At 35.9% G+C, this 16,862-nt stretch overlaps 1 protein-coding gene across 2 annotated transcripts in view; it reads right to left on the bottom strand.

The window, feature by feature from the left end:
• Positions 1–525: 525 nt before the first annotated feature.
• LOC148955178 (uncharacterized) overlaps positions 526–16,862 on the bottom strand; it is a 75,809-nt gene continuing 59,472 nt past the window's right edge. For both annotated transcript variants that reach the window (XM_089108092.1, XM_089108091.1), the window contains exon 5: positions 526–965. In XM_089108092.1, coding sequence (XP_088964218.1) covers positions 767–965 — 199 coding nt within the window. In that variant the 3' untranslated portion in view covers positions 526–766. The remainder of the gene's footprint in view (positions 966–16,862) is intronic.

The raw sequence follows: 16,862 nt of genomic DNA, 5'->3' as shown, positions 1-16,862 counted from the left end.
TTCGTTTTAAGTTTTAATGTCACTCCTTACTTTCAGTTATTTTTTTTTATTTAATTAAACTTAGATTTAAGTCGTAATAACACGTATAAGGTGCCGTTATAGGACATGTTCAAAGCCTTGGTACCTGTATAACACTATTTCCTATCAATAATACCCTAAAAGAGATACTATTGTAGTGGACGTAGCTCCCTTCAGCAAACAAAGACATTTCTAGCGTTTGGAGACACTAAGTGGAGTTAGATTACAACTAAACCACATGCTACTATAAAAACAACCATGAAACTACCATGAAAGTGCTTCAATGAGATATATCGGTTATATTTCGAAGCTAATGTTTCTAGATCTATGAATTACGGCAATATTTTACCCATTTTAATTTAATCTCATTTAGGTTAAACGTATGTCATATGATACCTGTATAAAATAGGTAGTTATTAATGTTGCTTCCTAATTAAGAAAAAAAAATTGGCCCTTTAACAAGACTTAACTTGAGACCCCTGCTATAGCAAATTATAAGGAAAGATCAACACTTAAATATTTAATAATTTAAGAAATATAAATAAATAGTAGTTTGGTGAAAATAAAATTTCTCTTTCGTCATCAAATATGTATATTAGTGGCACATATGAGTCAATAAATGGTCCTTATTCACTTTTTTTCATTAAGAAAATCCGTCAATTTAAAAAAAAACCACTATGTCATTTCACTGATACACTGATGCTTGTGTCCACATTTCACTGATGCTTATGATACCATGATGCTGTAATCATACAAATCCAGGCAATGCATCAGCTATGTTGGGCTCATTTGATTTCGAACCAAATTTCGGCTTGCAAACACATCCTGATTCTACAAGGACATAGTCTTGACCTGTGAGTGTCACAGGTCCAAGAGGTATGACAAGAAATAAATAAGGCACGTATGTTTGGACACAGTCTCCTCTGAGAATATCACACTCCTTTGACCTAAAAATAAAGAACGAAATTTAAATCAGCAGACAATTAAAGGCATGTCATTATTTTTTATCTATTTTTACACACAATGCATTTCTGTCTGCAAAAAGCCAATTTTGGTTTGCAAAAGGATAAATATGCTCTCCATACGGATTAGTTTCAAGCTTAATATCTTTGATTTTCGACAATTGTTATCGAATCAAACTGTCTGCAACTGTCAAAAGGTGAAAGTACATATAGGTGTTCAAGAGTGCAAGAAATTGCAATCGAAAGGGAATATCACAATTTATATGTATTTACAGCATAGATCAGTATATTTCCAGACGAGGCCATATCCAGGGGGATTATGAGGTTTGACCCCCCCCCCTTCCTAAATGTTTTTCCGACTCGTGAAAAAGTAACAAAAATGAATATAAACAAATTTTTGATGCGTTTTTTAAAGTTTATTTTTTAACCCCGAAAAAAAAATCATTTTTTAAGCCCCCTTTCCGAAAAAAAATCCTGTATATGACCCTGTTTCCAGATGAACACTAGCAATTTGTTGAAACTGATATAGTTAGATTATCCGATAGAAATGTCAAGTTTTCAGGTGTTTGTTTTTCAATATAATATATATACTTCCATTATACTTATGGCCCTTTGGCTACAGGGCAGTGACTAGTGAAAAAAATTCTTGGCTACTAGTTGTTAGCGCCAAATCCCAAAGATTATCTTTATAGCTTTTAAATAAGCCGTGAATCTGTATGTTTTTTCGACTATAAATATATTTATATTTATTATTCATAATGATGTATTTATAATAATGTTTTCTTTTTCAGTCACTATTCACAATAGTTTCCATGCTAATCGGTCTTATCAGCCGGCTTCGTTTTACATTGATATCTGTGATTCACATTTGCAATATTTATTCATCAAACAGTTCGTGGTAACGAACTGTAAGTAAGGAGCGACTCGGTTCAATAGTAACTGAAACTCTAAAAAACGGAATTTTGATACAGATAGATACATCAAAAGAAGAGGACTTTTATGCTGATTTAGTTTAAGTTTCAATAAGTTTAGTCCAGCCCACCTAAAGTTACGAGCCTGAGAAAATTTGCCCTATTTTTGAAAAAAGGGGGAAACCCCTAAAGGTCATAGAATCCTAAGTAAAATCACACCATTATATTCAGCATATCAGATAACCGTACTGTAGAGGTTGCAAGCTCCTACCTGCAAAAATGCGAAATTTTGTATTTTTTTTCCAGAAGAAATATCACAGATGCGTGTTTATTTGTTTTTTTGTTGTTTTTTTCTCAGGGTTCATCTTATCGACTCAGTGGTTCTAGAATTTCGGGACAGGGCTCATTCGAATGGAAATTAAAAGTTCTAGTGCCTTTTTAAGTGACCGAAAAAATTGGAGGGCAACTAGGCCCCCTACCACGCTCATTTTTTCTCAAGTCGCCGGATCAAAATTTTGAGATAGCCATTTTGTTCAACATAATTGAAAAATATAATAACTATGTCTGTGAAGACGATTTAATTCCCCGCAGTCCCCAGGGGAAGGGCTGCAAGTTATGAACTTTGCCCATTGTTTATATATAGCTTGGTATTGGTTATTGATAAGTATACAGACGTTTTCAGGGGAAGATTTTTCTGGGGAGGGGGGCCGGTTGGATTGAGTTATCTAGGAGGATCTTTCCATGGAAGAATTTTTTACGGGGGAAGAGAATTTCCATGAAGGCGATGCTGGGTTTCCCAGCATTATTTAAAAAACAATCACACGGTAAAAAATCCGTTCGTACTTTTACGCTAAATTATGGTGCAGCAAGTGGGCCTTATGCTAAAAAAGCGTACTTTTACTAACGGACGCTAATTCAGCGTTTTCAGTCAGAGGGTTAAAAATAAGGCATTCTAACGTACATTGTGACTGATTTAACGTTATGGGCGGACCTCTGAATTCGTCACAGCCAATCCCTCTGATCCTAAAATTACAATTTTTTAACATAAAATGACCCTTTTCTGTTGCGAAACTACAGTCATTTAGCGTATTTTTTCGCTGGTTTGACGTAAGAGGCGTGGCCTTCCAGTTTCATTTCTACGTATCAAAGAAGCCTCCGCGTCTTGATTTTTTGGCGTACAATTACACCCCTTTAGCGTAAATGGATAATGATTAGCCGTTAGGGGTTGGGCAACCCATAAAAGTTTATATGGGAGGGAGGGGGGGGGGGTGCACGTGATTTTTTGGGGTTAAGACAAAATAATTTTTTTTTGGAACGGGGAGGGTCCCAAGTTGAAATTTTGAATTGCAGCTTTTACAATTTGATTAATTTTAAAATTAATATAGTCCAACTATATTATGTACAACTATTATTCAAACTAACATTATTGTTCAACAATTGGTAAAAATAGTCTATAATCTAACAGCTGTATTACAATTAAATCGTTTCCAATAGCAAACAGGTTGTCAAACGACTGGAAAACAGTAGTTCGACAGGTGTACCGCAATCGAATCCTAATGTATTGAACAAAAAAAAAAACAGCCTTTTCAACTGAAAGTAAGGAGCAACATTAAAACTTAAAACGAACCAAAATTATTATCTATATGATGGGGTTTGCCCCTTAGTCAATACCTAGCTCTTTACACTAAAGTTTAAATGTTGTTCAAATTCTGTAAGAATGACCCTTGAACCACAAGAGCCGTATACATCGAATAGATAGCTCTTTTGAAAGTACTAAAAAAAAGTTTAGCGTAAAGAGCGAACTATTGACTAGGGGGCAAACCCCCTCATATACGTAATAATTTATGATCGTGTTAAGTTTTAATGTTGCTCATTACTTTAAGTTGAAAAAACTTGTTTTTTTAGCTTAATTTCTAGTCGTTTTTTAAATAATGCTTGGAAATCCGGCGCTCCCTTCATAGAAATATCCCTTCCCCCACGAAAATATCGTCCCACGTAATCTCCTCCCCCCCCTGCTAAAAAAATCCCACCTGAAAACGTCTGTATACTTCCCAAGAACCAATACTGTATGTAAACAATGGGCAAAGTTCATAACTTTCAGCCCTTCCCGCAGGGACTGTGGGGGATTAGGCCATCTTTAAAGACATAGTTATTAAATTTTCGACTATGCTGAACCAAGGGGTTATTTGAAAATCTTGATCAGGTGACTTTGAGAAAAAAAAGCATGGGGGGGGGGTCTAGTTGCCCTCCAGTTTCTTAGTAATTTAAAAATACACTAGAATTTTTCATTTCCGTTCGAATGAGCCCTCTCGCGATACTCTAGGACCACTGGATCGATACGATCACCCCTGGAAAGAAAAAAAATAAAACAAAAAAATAAACACGCATCCGTGATCTTTCTTTTGGCTAAACATACAAAATTCCACATTTTTGCCGATAGAAGCTTAAAACCTCTACAGATGAGTTTTCTGATACGCTTGATCTGATGGTGTAAGTTTAATTAAGATTTTATCACTTTTAGGGGGTGTTTCCCCCTTTTTTCGAAAATAAGGCAAACTTTTTCAGGCTCGTAACTTATATATTTGAAATCAGCAAAAAAATACAATTATTTTAATGTATCCATTGGTATAAAAATTTCATTTTTTAGAGTTTCAGTGACTATTCTGCCGGGTCGCTCCTTACTTACAGTTCATCACCTCGAACTGTTTGAAAGGCTGGATTTAAACACAGATCCAGATTTCTGGGGAAAATATCAAGTCAGATGGCAGTAGAAAAAGTGCGAAAAGACCTTGATCCATCGTACCATACAAAGCTTAAATTCAAAGGGAAACTTGGCAAGCGAAACCTCTACCATGTCCAGCGCAGTTGCTCCTGCCCAGTATACTAAAAACTGTATACTCAAACCAACTACATGACTAGAAAAAAGAAAAAACATTCTTGGCCTATCACTTTTGACTAATTGTTATCAACTTAAAAACACGACCATCAGACCAAACACTACGGAAAAAGACAAACGAATCCAATTATTTCTTTATTATTCAATATTATTATATAACTCAATATAATCAATATCACAAATATTTGACTAAGAAATTACAATAAAAACAAGAAAAATAATTTTTAAGTTTGCTTAAAAATTCCCTGACTCTTGCTGGTAGGAGAGCTTTCTTCACTGGTTCTATCTTGGCAACATACCTGCAAAGATAGTTCATAAGGTTGCTACAATCAGGAAGGGTTCTTCGTAACAATAAGTAATTATTCAGTGGGAGAATAATGTCAGTGTGTATAGCATTCATGTTAGGTCAAGCTGTGATTAACAACGGCATTCTCCAGCATCTCCAGCAACGGCAGTAGCGAAGACGGGATGTTATTTTCGGAGGAAGACCTAGAATATAAAAGAGGGATGACTCCTTGGTTGTATCAAGTAAAAGTGATTTAAAATTATTGTAGGCTAGGTTAGTTTTAGCAAGATGGAGGTAGAACAGGTTGCAAAATTAGTCCAGCAGAGTTTAAAGAGGCCAGGAAATACAGACATAATAGACACAAAAAGATAGCTCAGTTTCCCTGAAGTTTTATGCAGGAGTCAAGAAGATGGGGTGAGGGTTTTTATTTTAAGCTGGGACTTACGAATGATTTATTAAAATTTTGGGGAGTTAAGGTCTTACTTACAAGTAAAGTATTGCATGCTCGAAACAAAAGTTACAACTTGCAAAATTTGAAGGAACTTAAAACTGATCAATAATATGTAAAATAAGCTTGCTTCTTTGCGAAAACGGTCAAACTTCGAAGTGGAAGCCAATCTTGTGGCTATTGTTAGATTCAGAATTTAAGTTTTAATGTCGTTTTAAGTTTTAATGTCGCTCCTTACTTTAAGTAAAATAAAGCTTGTTTTCTTTAGTTAACCCCTCATAAAACAAGTCAATGATACCCCAAAACGTTCCATTTTCATACATATTCAGGAAATACAAAGAAATTACTATTTTGACAAAATTTACCCTAAGATCAGCCTCGTCGAACTTGCCCTCAGTAGCTAAATGCAAGTTGATAGATTTTTCTGCTTAAGTCGCAAGTTCAATTAAATCATCCCAAAATATAATACAAACTTCCTGCAAATCAAGCATGCAACAGAAGCATTGACAACAAATAAAATATACAGCATTCTTACTAATGATTTCCAGTCAAGTAATATTCTAAATAAAACAAAACAAAAAATAATATATCAAGGCTATTTACAAGTTAAGGCTATTTCACTCAAAAATTTATTTACCCTTTGAAAAGAGCTCCTCATAACACATGGCTGAAATAGTCCTCTTCTGTTGCTGACATTCCAATTTTAGGGACTTTACTGACAAAGAATCCATTTTGAATAAACACTCCCAGACAAGGCCACAAACGATCATGAACTATGCAAATATTAAACAAAGATGGTATAATTGTAAAATAGAGTGATGCTGTCTTTGTGATGGATGCTCTACTTAGCGATATGTACATCTATTACACCTAGAAGTAGACAGCAGTTAGAGCAAGACGCAGATAGCACAGTAACTTTTAAAATTGAACAAGAAAGCATTGCTTCCGGAAACATCCAAAAGATTAAAGCGTTCTGAAATTCAAAGTAATTAACACAGATAACCAGAAAAAAGAAAAAATTCTTATTATAGAAGTATTCAATTTACAAATGTAACCATCTCCTCCCATCAAAAGTCCGAGATGAGTTTAACAGGCAAAAAAGAGAAAGAATATTTCGGCTTTCTAAATTCGAAACACCTTATCTTTAACTTGAAGTTATGGCTATGATGTGCTGATACATCATCCAATGACCATCTCTCTCAAACTCTCTGAAGAAAAACTGCAGGATTCGTAATGAAAGACTGTCAAAGACTAAGCTCTGTAACTAAGCATTAGGGAAAAGTCCAGATACATTGTCTTGGGCGGGACTTCTAGCCTCTAATTTTAACAATCATACACACCCTCAAAACAAAGCTTCTAAACGACAGATAACACCTTCCACGAATGAGATAAGATGATGCAGGATCAAGATCAAAATCAGGTACTTCTCTAATGTTCCAGCAAACAAGAATGGGGCTCTCTTCAGCATCACAGTAAAGATACGCCAGCTCTTGATCATAGATTAGCGATTTCCTTGACAGAATGAGAAAGAACTGTCCCAGCGACCTAACCAAATCCACTATTTCAGCAGCTGCCACAGCTGAGTCTGTCACATCGCTTTTCACATAAAGTCTTTTCTTATAGACAACACCCTTTAAAATGAGCTCCTGGACTAAGCATGTGTCTTTCCCCAGATTATGTGGAAACAGTATCAAGTAGCAAGTGTTTGTCAGCTTTCCATTTTTAGAAACTGTACAGCTGATTTCCTGACACATTCTATTTGAAAGAGTTCCATTGAATGAGAAATACTTAAGAAATATAGACAAAGGAGCAATATCACTGATCAGGGACTTCTCACTATCTTGGAAAGAAGTTGAGATGGACAATTGAACTTTCATGAATGGATATAGAGCCAAACATATTCCCTGGGAAGGTTTTTAGTTAAAAAAGACAACTCTCATGAAAAAAGCCAAATGCTCAATGGTAAAGACTTTTGTAAAGAAAAAGAAGAAAAAAGCTCGTTTGAACAGGTATCTAAAAAGAATGTCAAAAGCAAATACATTTACAGTATAATAAAATTACTGATATTTATTTTTCTACAAAAAGAAATAGCATACTTATTTTCAAGGCAAAAAAGGAGTGGTTACGTTAAATCGCACTTGCCAGCGAGTTAAGGTAGCTATAGCCTTAATATAATTGTAATGTCACTTTTCATCAACATCAGCCACTATGGTATAGTCCTTAGCATCTATATCCTTGTAATCAAAGTTGGCAACACTAGCACTAAGCTCTGATTCTTTGAAAACACCATCAATAATCAAGTGCTGTAAACATTTTCCAGCATCCCACTTCATAACAGCTTCATACAAGTCATGGGCTATGCATGGTGGTAATCTGTGACATGAAAGTTGGGCAAGGCATTGAAATCAGAATTGAACTTCACGCCATTTACAGACTGCTTCCTAACATTTGGGTTTTGCAGCTTGTATAAAGATTCCTCATAGGATACTTTAGATTTTAGAGAAAACCTACTTTTCCAATTGTTTTTCGCTGAAGTTTTTCCAGAACATATAGACTCCGCAGGGTTTCTGCACATTTCTATTACAGGCTTTTCCGAACCCCCCAATGAAATTCGAACCCAAGTTATCTCCATATATACAGAAAACTATAAGATTAAACCTTGTCCCATCAATCAAAATGTCTTCAGTACAAAGAAACTCTAATTCATTCACAACCTTCTTGAAGATTTTTTCAGTACAAACGATCTCGAAGTTCGGCACATTTCGGTTAAAACATTTCACGAACCCCCCCCCCCCCAAATAAAATTCGAGCCCAAGTTGTCTCCACATATACAGAAAACTATAATTTTGAACCTTGTCCCATCAATCACAATGCCTTCAGTACAAAGAAATTCTAATTCATCCACAACCTTCTTGAAGACTTTTTCAGTACCAACGATCTTGAAGTGCGATGCCAGTACTAGCATAACTAACTGCACTAGATCTATCCTTGCTCGAGGCCAAGGTGGGAAGTTGAGAACTCATATATAAAAAGCTAGAGTACTGTACTTTCCTGATGTAGACTTTTTAAGTGTTTTTTTTTATTTGTACCTCGTCTTGGTAGAGCTGAAGAAATATCACATTTTTCTTCATATCTAGATCAGAAACATATAAAGAAGCAAAACTGTTACTATCACAGAAGTATTTATATATACCTTTTACTGAAGAATGAAACCAATCCATCAGAAATGCAAGGAGTCCTCTTTCTTTGAAAAGATTCTCCAAGGTGGCTGCAACTGAAACTACTTGAACAAATCTTCTGTTTCCGTACTTATCAAGTCTGATAAAGACTTGCTTCGGTACCCCAGTACCGCAACTTGCAAAATTCTGGTCTCTCATGTACTGAGATCTCAGTGATCCAGTGGCAGGGTCTGTAACAAGCAGCAAAGGATCCTGCATATAATGAGAGTCAATTTCATCACATATACTTAAACAAATCTGGCTGAAAAACAGAATAGATGCATTTAGCAAAACTTTCTTTAAGTTCTTCTGCTACAATTTCATGAAACTCGGTGAAGAGAAGTCTAAAGTTCTCAATAATAAAACTGACAGTTGAGGTAGCTACATGTTTCTCTGATTCTAATCGAAGGAGAAGCAAAGCAAGCCCATCTGCAAGTGCTTGCCTTCTAGGCTCCATATCACAGATACCCGAGTCCCCTGAGGATGTTCGTCTCAATCCTAATCTTTTATTTGTAGCTGCTAAACCAGCTCCCATTATTTCATCTTGGTTCAAATCTAGCATTTCTGAGTCTAGAGGCTCAGAAGATTCATTTTCTTCAACACAATCTTTATCATGGTCAGGGGGAGTGTTCAGATGGTTTAAAGCCACATTATTTTCTTCAAGACAATCTTTATCATGGTCAGAAGGAGTGCTCAAGTAGTTTAAAGCCTTATTATTTTTTAGTTTTCTGCAAATGTGAGACCGCAGGGAGCTCTGTCCTTGAAACTTTTTACTACAACCTCTAAAAGGACATGGTTTAGGATGCTTTAGTTCTAAGAGGAAACTGAATTTTCCAATAGTCTTTAGCTGCAGTTTTTCCAGAGAACATACAGACTCTGCAGGGATCTGCACATCCGTAAAGATTCACGCCCCCCCATAAAAGTCGAGCCAAGTTGTCTACATAAGCATAATTTTGAACCTGTCCCATCAATCAAATGCCTTCAGTAAAAACTCTAATTCATTCACAACCTTCTTGAAGACTTTTTCAGTACCAACGATCTTGAAGTTCGATGCCAGCACTAGCATAACTAACTACACTAGATCTAGCCTTGCTCGAAGCCAAGGTGGGAAGTTGAGAACTTATATATAAAAAGCTAGAGTGCTGTACTTTCCTGATGTATACTTTTTAAGTGTTTAATTTTATTTGTACCTCATCTTGGTAGAGCTGAAGAAATATCACATTTTTCTTCATGTCCCGATCAGAAGCATATAAAGAAGCAAATCAGTCACCATCACAGAAGTCTTTATATGCACCTTCTGCTGAAGAATGATACCAATCCATCCGAAATGCAATGATTCCTCTATCTTTGAAATGATTTTCCAAGGTGGCTGTAACTGAAACTACTTGAACAAATCTCCTGTTTCCGTATTTTTGAAGTCTGATAAAGACTTGCTCCGGTACCACATTACTGCAACTTGCAAAATACTGGTCTCTCATGTACTGAGATCTCAGTGATCCAGTGCCAGGATCTGTAACAAGCAGCAAAGGATCCTGCGTATAATGACAGTCAATTTCATCACATATTTTCTTAAAAAAATCGGGCTGAAAAACAGAAGAGATGCATTTAGCAACACGTTCTTTAAGTTCTTCTGCTACAATTTCATGAGACTCAGTGAAGAGCAGCCTAAAGTTCTCAAGAATAAAACTAACAGTTGAGGCAGCTATGTTTCTCTGATTCTAATCGAAGGAGAAGCAAAGCAAGCCCATCTGCAAGTGCTTGCCTTCTAGGCTCCATATCACGGATACCCGAGTCCCCTGACGATGTTTGTCTCAATCCTGATGTTTTATTTGTAGCTGCTAAACCAGCTCCCACTATTTCATCTTGGTTCAAATATAGCATTTCTGAGTCTAGAGGCTCAGATGATTCATTTTCTTCAACACAATCTTTATCATGGTCAGGGGGAGTGTTCAGATGGTTTAAAGCCACACTATTTTCTTCAAGACAATTTTTATCATGGTCAGGGGGGGTGTTCAGGTAGTTTAAAGCCTAATTATTTTTTAGTTCTCTGCAAATGTGAGACCGCAGAGAACTCTCTACTTGAAACTTCTTACTACAACCTCTAAAAGGACATGGTACTTCATCTGAATCTTTTATATGGGAGTAGAGGTGGCTAAACAGGAGGTCTCTCCTCAAAAACTCTGATTGACAGCAACTTATACTGCAGGGAAATCTGATTGCAGTCTCACTTGGCACTAGTGTAATAGCAGCCTTTTCAGTTTCTGAGTGGGAATCTAGATGAGTAGCAAGTTTGTTGTGCCAACTGAATGCCAGATAGCAGTTGGTAAGGGGGAATATGGCATGACGAGCGGCAAACAGACTGGTATGCTATTTAACATGAAATGTATATTCTTGCAGGCTGTGAAGTTCCAATGAACAAACTAGATTTGCCATGAACTTCTGCAATTTGATGCCATTAAGATTAGATCTGCAATGAAGATTGACAATATACAAAACTGGAAAAGATGGCTTTAGAAAATTCTAGGTGCGCACCACCCCCCCCCTTTTCCATAGTGAATCACGTCCTTAATTTGTAGCTTAAAATTCCTATCATGCTCTTTTGAGTAGAAAATTAAGCATGAATGAACAAGTAATAAATCAAATAGAATAAATGCTTATATTTTTGCAGCAGATCATGGTTTGATAATTTATGTTCATCAAGAGTATGACAAAATATTGCAATGTACATCCAAAATATTGATAACTCTACAGAGCATGTTCTATGAATAATGTGTTTCTGAAAGAAACATAGGTACTTTATTTCTGTATGGTGACTTGTGACCCAACCTGTTAAAATAAGCTAAAGCTCATGCTAAAAAAAAAGTCAACAATGTATTTCAGCCATTTTCTTGGCAGGTAGGCTAAAACAGAAAGACAGAACAGCTCCCATTAGTACTGTAGAAGCCAAAACACCTTTCACATATTTCAAATTTGACATACAGATGAAGGTGCAGAAAAAACTTTTAGTGAACACGAATTTCTGAATTTTGACTCAACTACTAGAATACTTCTAATATACTAAAGTATGAGAAAACTTTTGTAATTTCGTGGTTTAGTGTGGGATGCAATGTGGAAATTCCAGAATTTTCTAATTTTCTGACTGGAGCTTCCAGAGGAAGTGGCTGTTACACTCAAATGGAGGATTGAATTCTGAATCACATGATTTTTTTAAAGAATAAAAATAAGACAATTCCATTATGGTACACTTCTCTGCGAAGATGAGACGCCAACCGTAAAACATCGGATTCGATTATCAGAAAATTTGACATTGGAAGGAGCCGGGACCCAAAGGCCAACGCTCCTTTGTATATGACTTTTATCCCGTACCTCCTCTTGAAGCTAACAGAAAACTCAAATGTCACTTAATTTGCTTAATTTATATTAGTACAATCCTACAATCTATTTGAAGTCAGATATATATATAGTCTAATTACTATTTGACAACATGTATAAAAATGGAAAGAAACGTGAAAATCTTATTAATAGAATATTTATGTTCATTAATAGTGTATTATAAAAGTGTTTACTGATAAGAATCCTCTTTCCCTTTTGATTTCACAAATGGACGCCACTGTACAGAGAGTGGTCACTGACGTTTACCCCCCCCCCCGGAAAATACCCCCCGTTGAATATTATACCCCGCTGGGTATTTTCCGCAGGGGTATTTTCCAGGGAGGTGTAAACACCAAGAATCACTAAGAGCATTGTTTAATTCTATTGGTAAAATGCTACTTTAGCTACTTTTGGCTATTTTGGAAAGAGCTTAAGCTAGAAAAAAGAAACTTTCATGGATAGGTCTACAGGCTAAAGTATGTCCCAGGAAAGTATTTTGAAGTACCTACCTCCACTCTTTTTGCCTCTAGAGACTCCTGAAATTTGCCTACATGACAGGTAGCAATTCCTGTTATTTGAGTCGAATTTTAAGCCGTATCAATGTTTTTTTTTAATTTAGGAATTATATTTGCATATCTTCAAAACCTTATAAATTAGGATTGAGCAAAGTTGTGAAGCTGAAAAGAATTTTGTTGTACTTTATTTAAGCAGAAGATTTATTAAACAATGTTTCACTTTTATAACACACAGATTTTTAAAAGTCATCAAAAGTTAGGACCCTCTAGAGGGAGGAGTGGAGGTAAATACTTCAAAACACCTTCCCGGTACATACTTTAGCCTGTAGACGCAATCCCTGAAACTTTCATTTTCCTAACCTAACCTCTTTCCAAGATAGCCAAAAGTAGCTAAAGTAGAATTTTACCATTCTATCTGCAAAGTTCATAAGACTTATATAAAAGTAAAAAAAACATCAAAAGAACTTTTCAGAAATAACTCCACAACCAGGGTTGCCACTCAGCCGGTTTTTGTGGTGCCATTTTGGGTGGCAAAATAGTGTCAATTTTGTATAAAAAGTGTCATTTTCCAAAAATTTGCCGCTCGCAACTCTTCGCGTCACTTGCGCTCATATCAGCAAGCTTTTCAAATTTAAAATATTAGCCAATCCGCTTGGTATCACCCCCGCATGGTTTCCTGTATCTTTAAATTCATCAACCTGAAATCTCAGATCTAATGCCATCTATTAACTATAAAAAGGAAATTTTGATTTCACTTAGTTGGTGCTGATTTCCGGCTTTCCGCAGCACTTCCACTCTTGTCAAATTTCCAGCCCCCCTCCTGAAAACCCGCTAAAACACAAACGGTGCTTACTGCATAAAATGGGAACTCGTCCTACAGAGTCCTTTCTTCTCTTTTTTTTGAGCTGTCTTCGTTCATAGCGTGAAAAAGGAGCAGAAAAAGAAAAGAGGAAAAACCTTCATTTTTTATTCTTTTGAGAAAACGCGGAAAAAAGTGACAGCAATACTCGTCTACATTGAGAGTTTTTCATCAAGTTTTTCCATAAAAAGGACTATCTGGATTATTACAATGCATTAAGGTGCTTGAAACTATTATTTTCTCCGAAAATGCTGAAGAGGATGCCACGAACATAGATCTTAGCAATTGATTACCCTGTGCTAAACATAACTAATAGTGGTTCAGACACTAACTCTTTCAAATAATTTATTTGGCAAAAAATAGTGGAAAAACAATAAGATAGCTAGATCATCTAATCTGTTTATCGAAACCTGAATAGAATAAGCTTCACGAGAACTCTTGCCACTCCCAGTAAATTTTTCTTTAAGATGTCTCCAGGAACTAGGGCATAGGAACAGTCAACTAACATTTTAAGTATCAATATGAAAGCATCTTTATAAAAAAAAACACGAGCATTTAGAGTATCAGCGTGAAAGCACATTTACAATCAAAAATTAGTGGGAATGAAATAACTAAAATGAGGAAGGGCGCCCAAATTCAATTTATGTAATGATTTCACATAAATTTAAGTAAGAAAAAAAAGTGAAATTAGATTGTGATTTTACTAAAGATTGCATAGGATTTAAGATAATGGAAGGTTTGGTATCAATTTTGTTTTTAGTATGATGGCTATGTGTGACATTTGTCCATTGCCAAGAGTTCAAAGAAAAAATATGAATGTTTTTGCGTTGCTGAGTCGTTGTGTGATGTCGCCAGTGAGCTTTCAGTCACAGGGCTTCAAGAGCTCCAGTCATGGAAATCGATGAAAAGACGCGTAAAGTAAAGCAGTCACTGGCCCAGTGACTGGTTAACATAGTAACAGCTATTAACATAGTGGCGCAAAAATACACTCTTAGCCTTTCTTGTTCTTTTCTTCTTTGAATTGTAGTGAACCCTCAACTAATAAAACATAAAAATTGAATTGGTACCCACTCAAGAATTGCAAACCACTTGACTGACTTATCGTCTATGAGCCTATGAACATAAAATAGTTGAACTAAACAACTGAAAACAATTGAACGCTTCTCCACCACATTGAAGGCTTCTCCACCACGTACCAATAATCGCTGGGAGATCTTTGCTTATCAGTGATAAGAACAAGAATAAAAAAATTTCTCACACACAGATAGAGACAAACACGTTTACGTTTTTCACCACACAGGAAGATTTTTGCATCCAATAGTGCCTCGCACGGAGTTAAGATAAAAATCTTAACTGACAGAAAAAGGATATCGATACATATCTACAATGACACTTTCCCTTCTGGTTTTTTGTCTGAAAAAATTCTTTTTTTGTAAAATAGTGTTACTTAGCAAAAAAAGTGCCACTTTTGCTAAAAAGTGTCCTAATAGTGTCAGGTGTCCCGAAAAGTGCCATTTTAAAAAAAAATGTCAAAAGTGACACTAAAGTGTCACCGGTGGCAACCCTGTCCACAACAACAAGTGAAAGGTCTTCGTTTGTGTAGCTTTTAATCCCAATAGATCAAAAACCCGGACGACCCCCTTTCACGATATTTTTGCATCGGTCATGCCCCGCGGTATGACCCATTTTCGCAAGAGTTGATTGTCAATAGCTCCTCCCAGTACACTGAACGAGTTTAAACATATATTCGAGGAATGTAAAAATACGGCAAAAGTACCTACACACTAAAAAAGTGTATTTTCACGCTAATCCAACAACTAGAAAGTACGCTGATCAAACGTGAAATAATGCCATCAACGTCAAAGTACGTTTTTTTTGTTACCGTGCAGAAATTAGATAAAAGTATCTTATCCTTTAATTTTACCTTAAGAAGCTTCATAACTATGATTTTTATGCGATAATAAACCAAGGATAGTGTACGTCTTCGGTTTGTGGTTGTAATTAAATATAAATAAAAAAAGTTTTTTTTCCAACTAAGACTCAGGGTGTTTTTTCACAGTTGAAGTTTGGAAGAATAGGAAGATAAGTATGCAAACTAAGGTTAGAATATTAGAAGCTACAGTGATGACAGTGGTCAAATATGGCTCTGAAGAATGGGCGCTCCGAAAAGTGGATGAAGGTTTGTTAGATGTTTTCCAGAAAAATTGCTTAAGGATTGTTCTGGGTACCCGGCCGACTGACTGTATTTCAAATAATAGGCATTACAAAAAAATATGGTTCAATACCGCTCTCTAGGGCTATAATGAATGAAAGGTTGAGGTGGCTAGGGCACGTTGTGTAGATGAAGGATGACAGACTGCCGAAGATTGTTCTTTTCGGCCAACCGTCTAGGGCTAAACGGAAAGCAGGTTGTTATCATCTGGGGTGGGAGGAAGTCATAAAGAAAGATTTAAAGGAAATGGGAACTTCGTGGGCAGGTGTAAAAAGGGAGGCTTTGAATAGATAGGGGTGGAGGAGGAGCGTGCGTAGCTGTGTTGGTATCAGGGGGCTTGGTGCTGTGGTGATTTGTTAGTAGTAGTAGTAGTAGTAGATAGTAAGGAATAACATTAAAACTTAAAACGAACATAAATTATTACGTAAATGTTTTAAAGATTTTTTTCATTTATTTCAGTGATTTGAGAATTGCTCTACTTGTCATTTTCATTTTCATGAAAATAGTTTCGACCTCTTTGGCCGTTTTGTTACTATGCCTTGCAAAATTAGTTCCGCAAATATCGCTAATTTAAGTTACATGGGAGAATATTTCTATGGAGATAATTTCTCGTGGGCGAAGGAAATTTTCCGTGGAGGGGGATCTGTATTTCCGTACATTATTTATAAAACGATCAGTAATTGAATAAAAACAAGTTTTTTCAACTGAAAGTGAGAAGCAACAACCTGCATTAATTCAAAAACGTTCAGAAAATAAATAAAAAAAACAATTTTTTTTAACTGAAAATAAGGAGGGACATTAAAACTTAAAACGAACAGAAAATATTCCGTATATGAAAGGGGTTGTTCCCTGCTCAACGCCCCACTCTTTAGGTTAAAGTTTTTGTTGTTTTACAAAGCAGAGTTGTGAGAACGAGTCAAACTTTAGCATAAAGAGCGGGGCGTTGAGCAGGGAACAGCCTTTCATAGACGGAATAATTTCTGTACGTTTTATGTTTTAATGTCGCTCCTTACCTTCAGTTAAAAAAAAAACTTTTTTTTTTAATAAAAAAAGAGAGCATCATGAATCATAAGTAGACTGGCTATCATCTATCAATCTTCAAAAGAAATGTTTTTGACTGGATTTATGTTAAAAGCACAGTATATAAATTATAGGCAGTATGATC

The sequence above is a fragment of the Artemia sp. Qi Xiang Cuo genome, chromosome 2 (assembly GCF_049724085.1).
Source record: "Artemia sp. Qi Xiang Cuo chromosome 2, ASM4972408v1, whole genome shotgun sequence".
NCBI lineage: Eukaryota > Metazoa > Arthropoda > Branchiopoda > Anostraca > Artemiidae > Artemia > Artemia sp. Qi Xiang Cuo.
The sequence above is the reverse complement of the archived record's forward strand: the minus strand, read 5'-3'. Positions and strand labels throughout refer to the sequence as shown.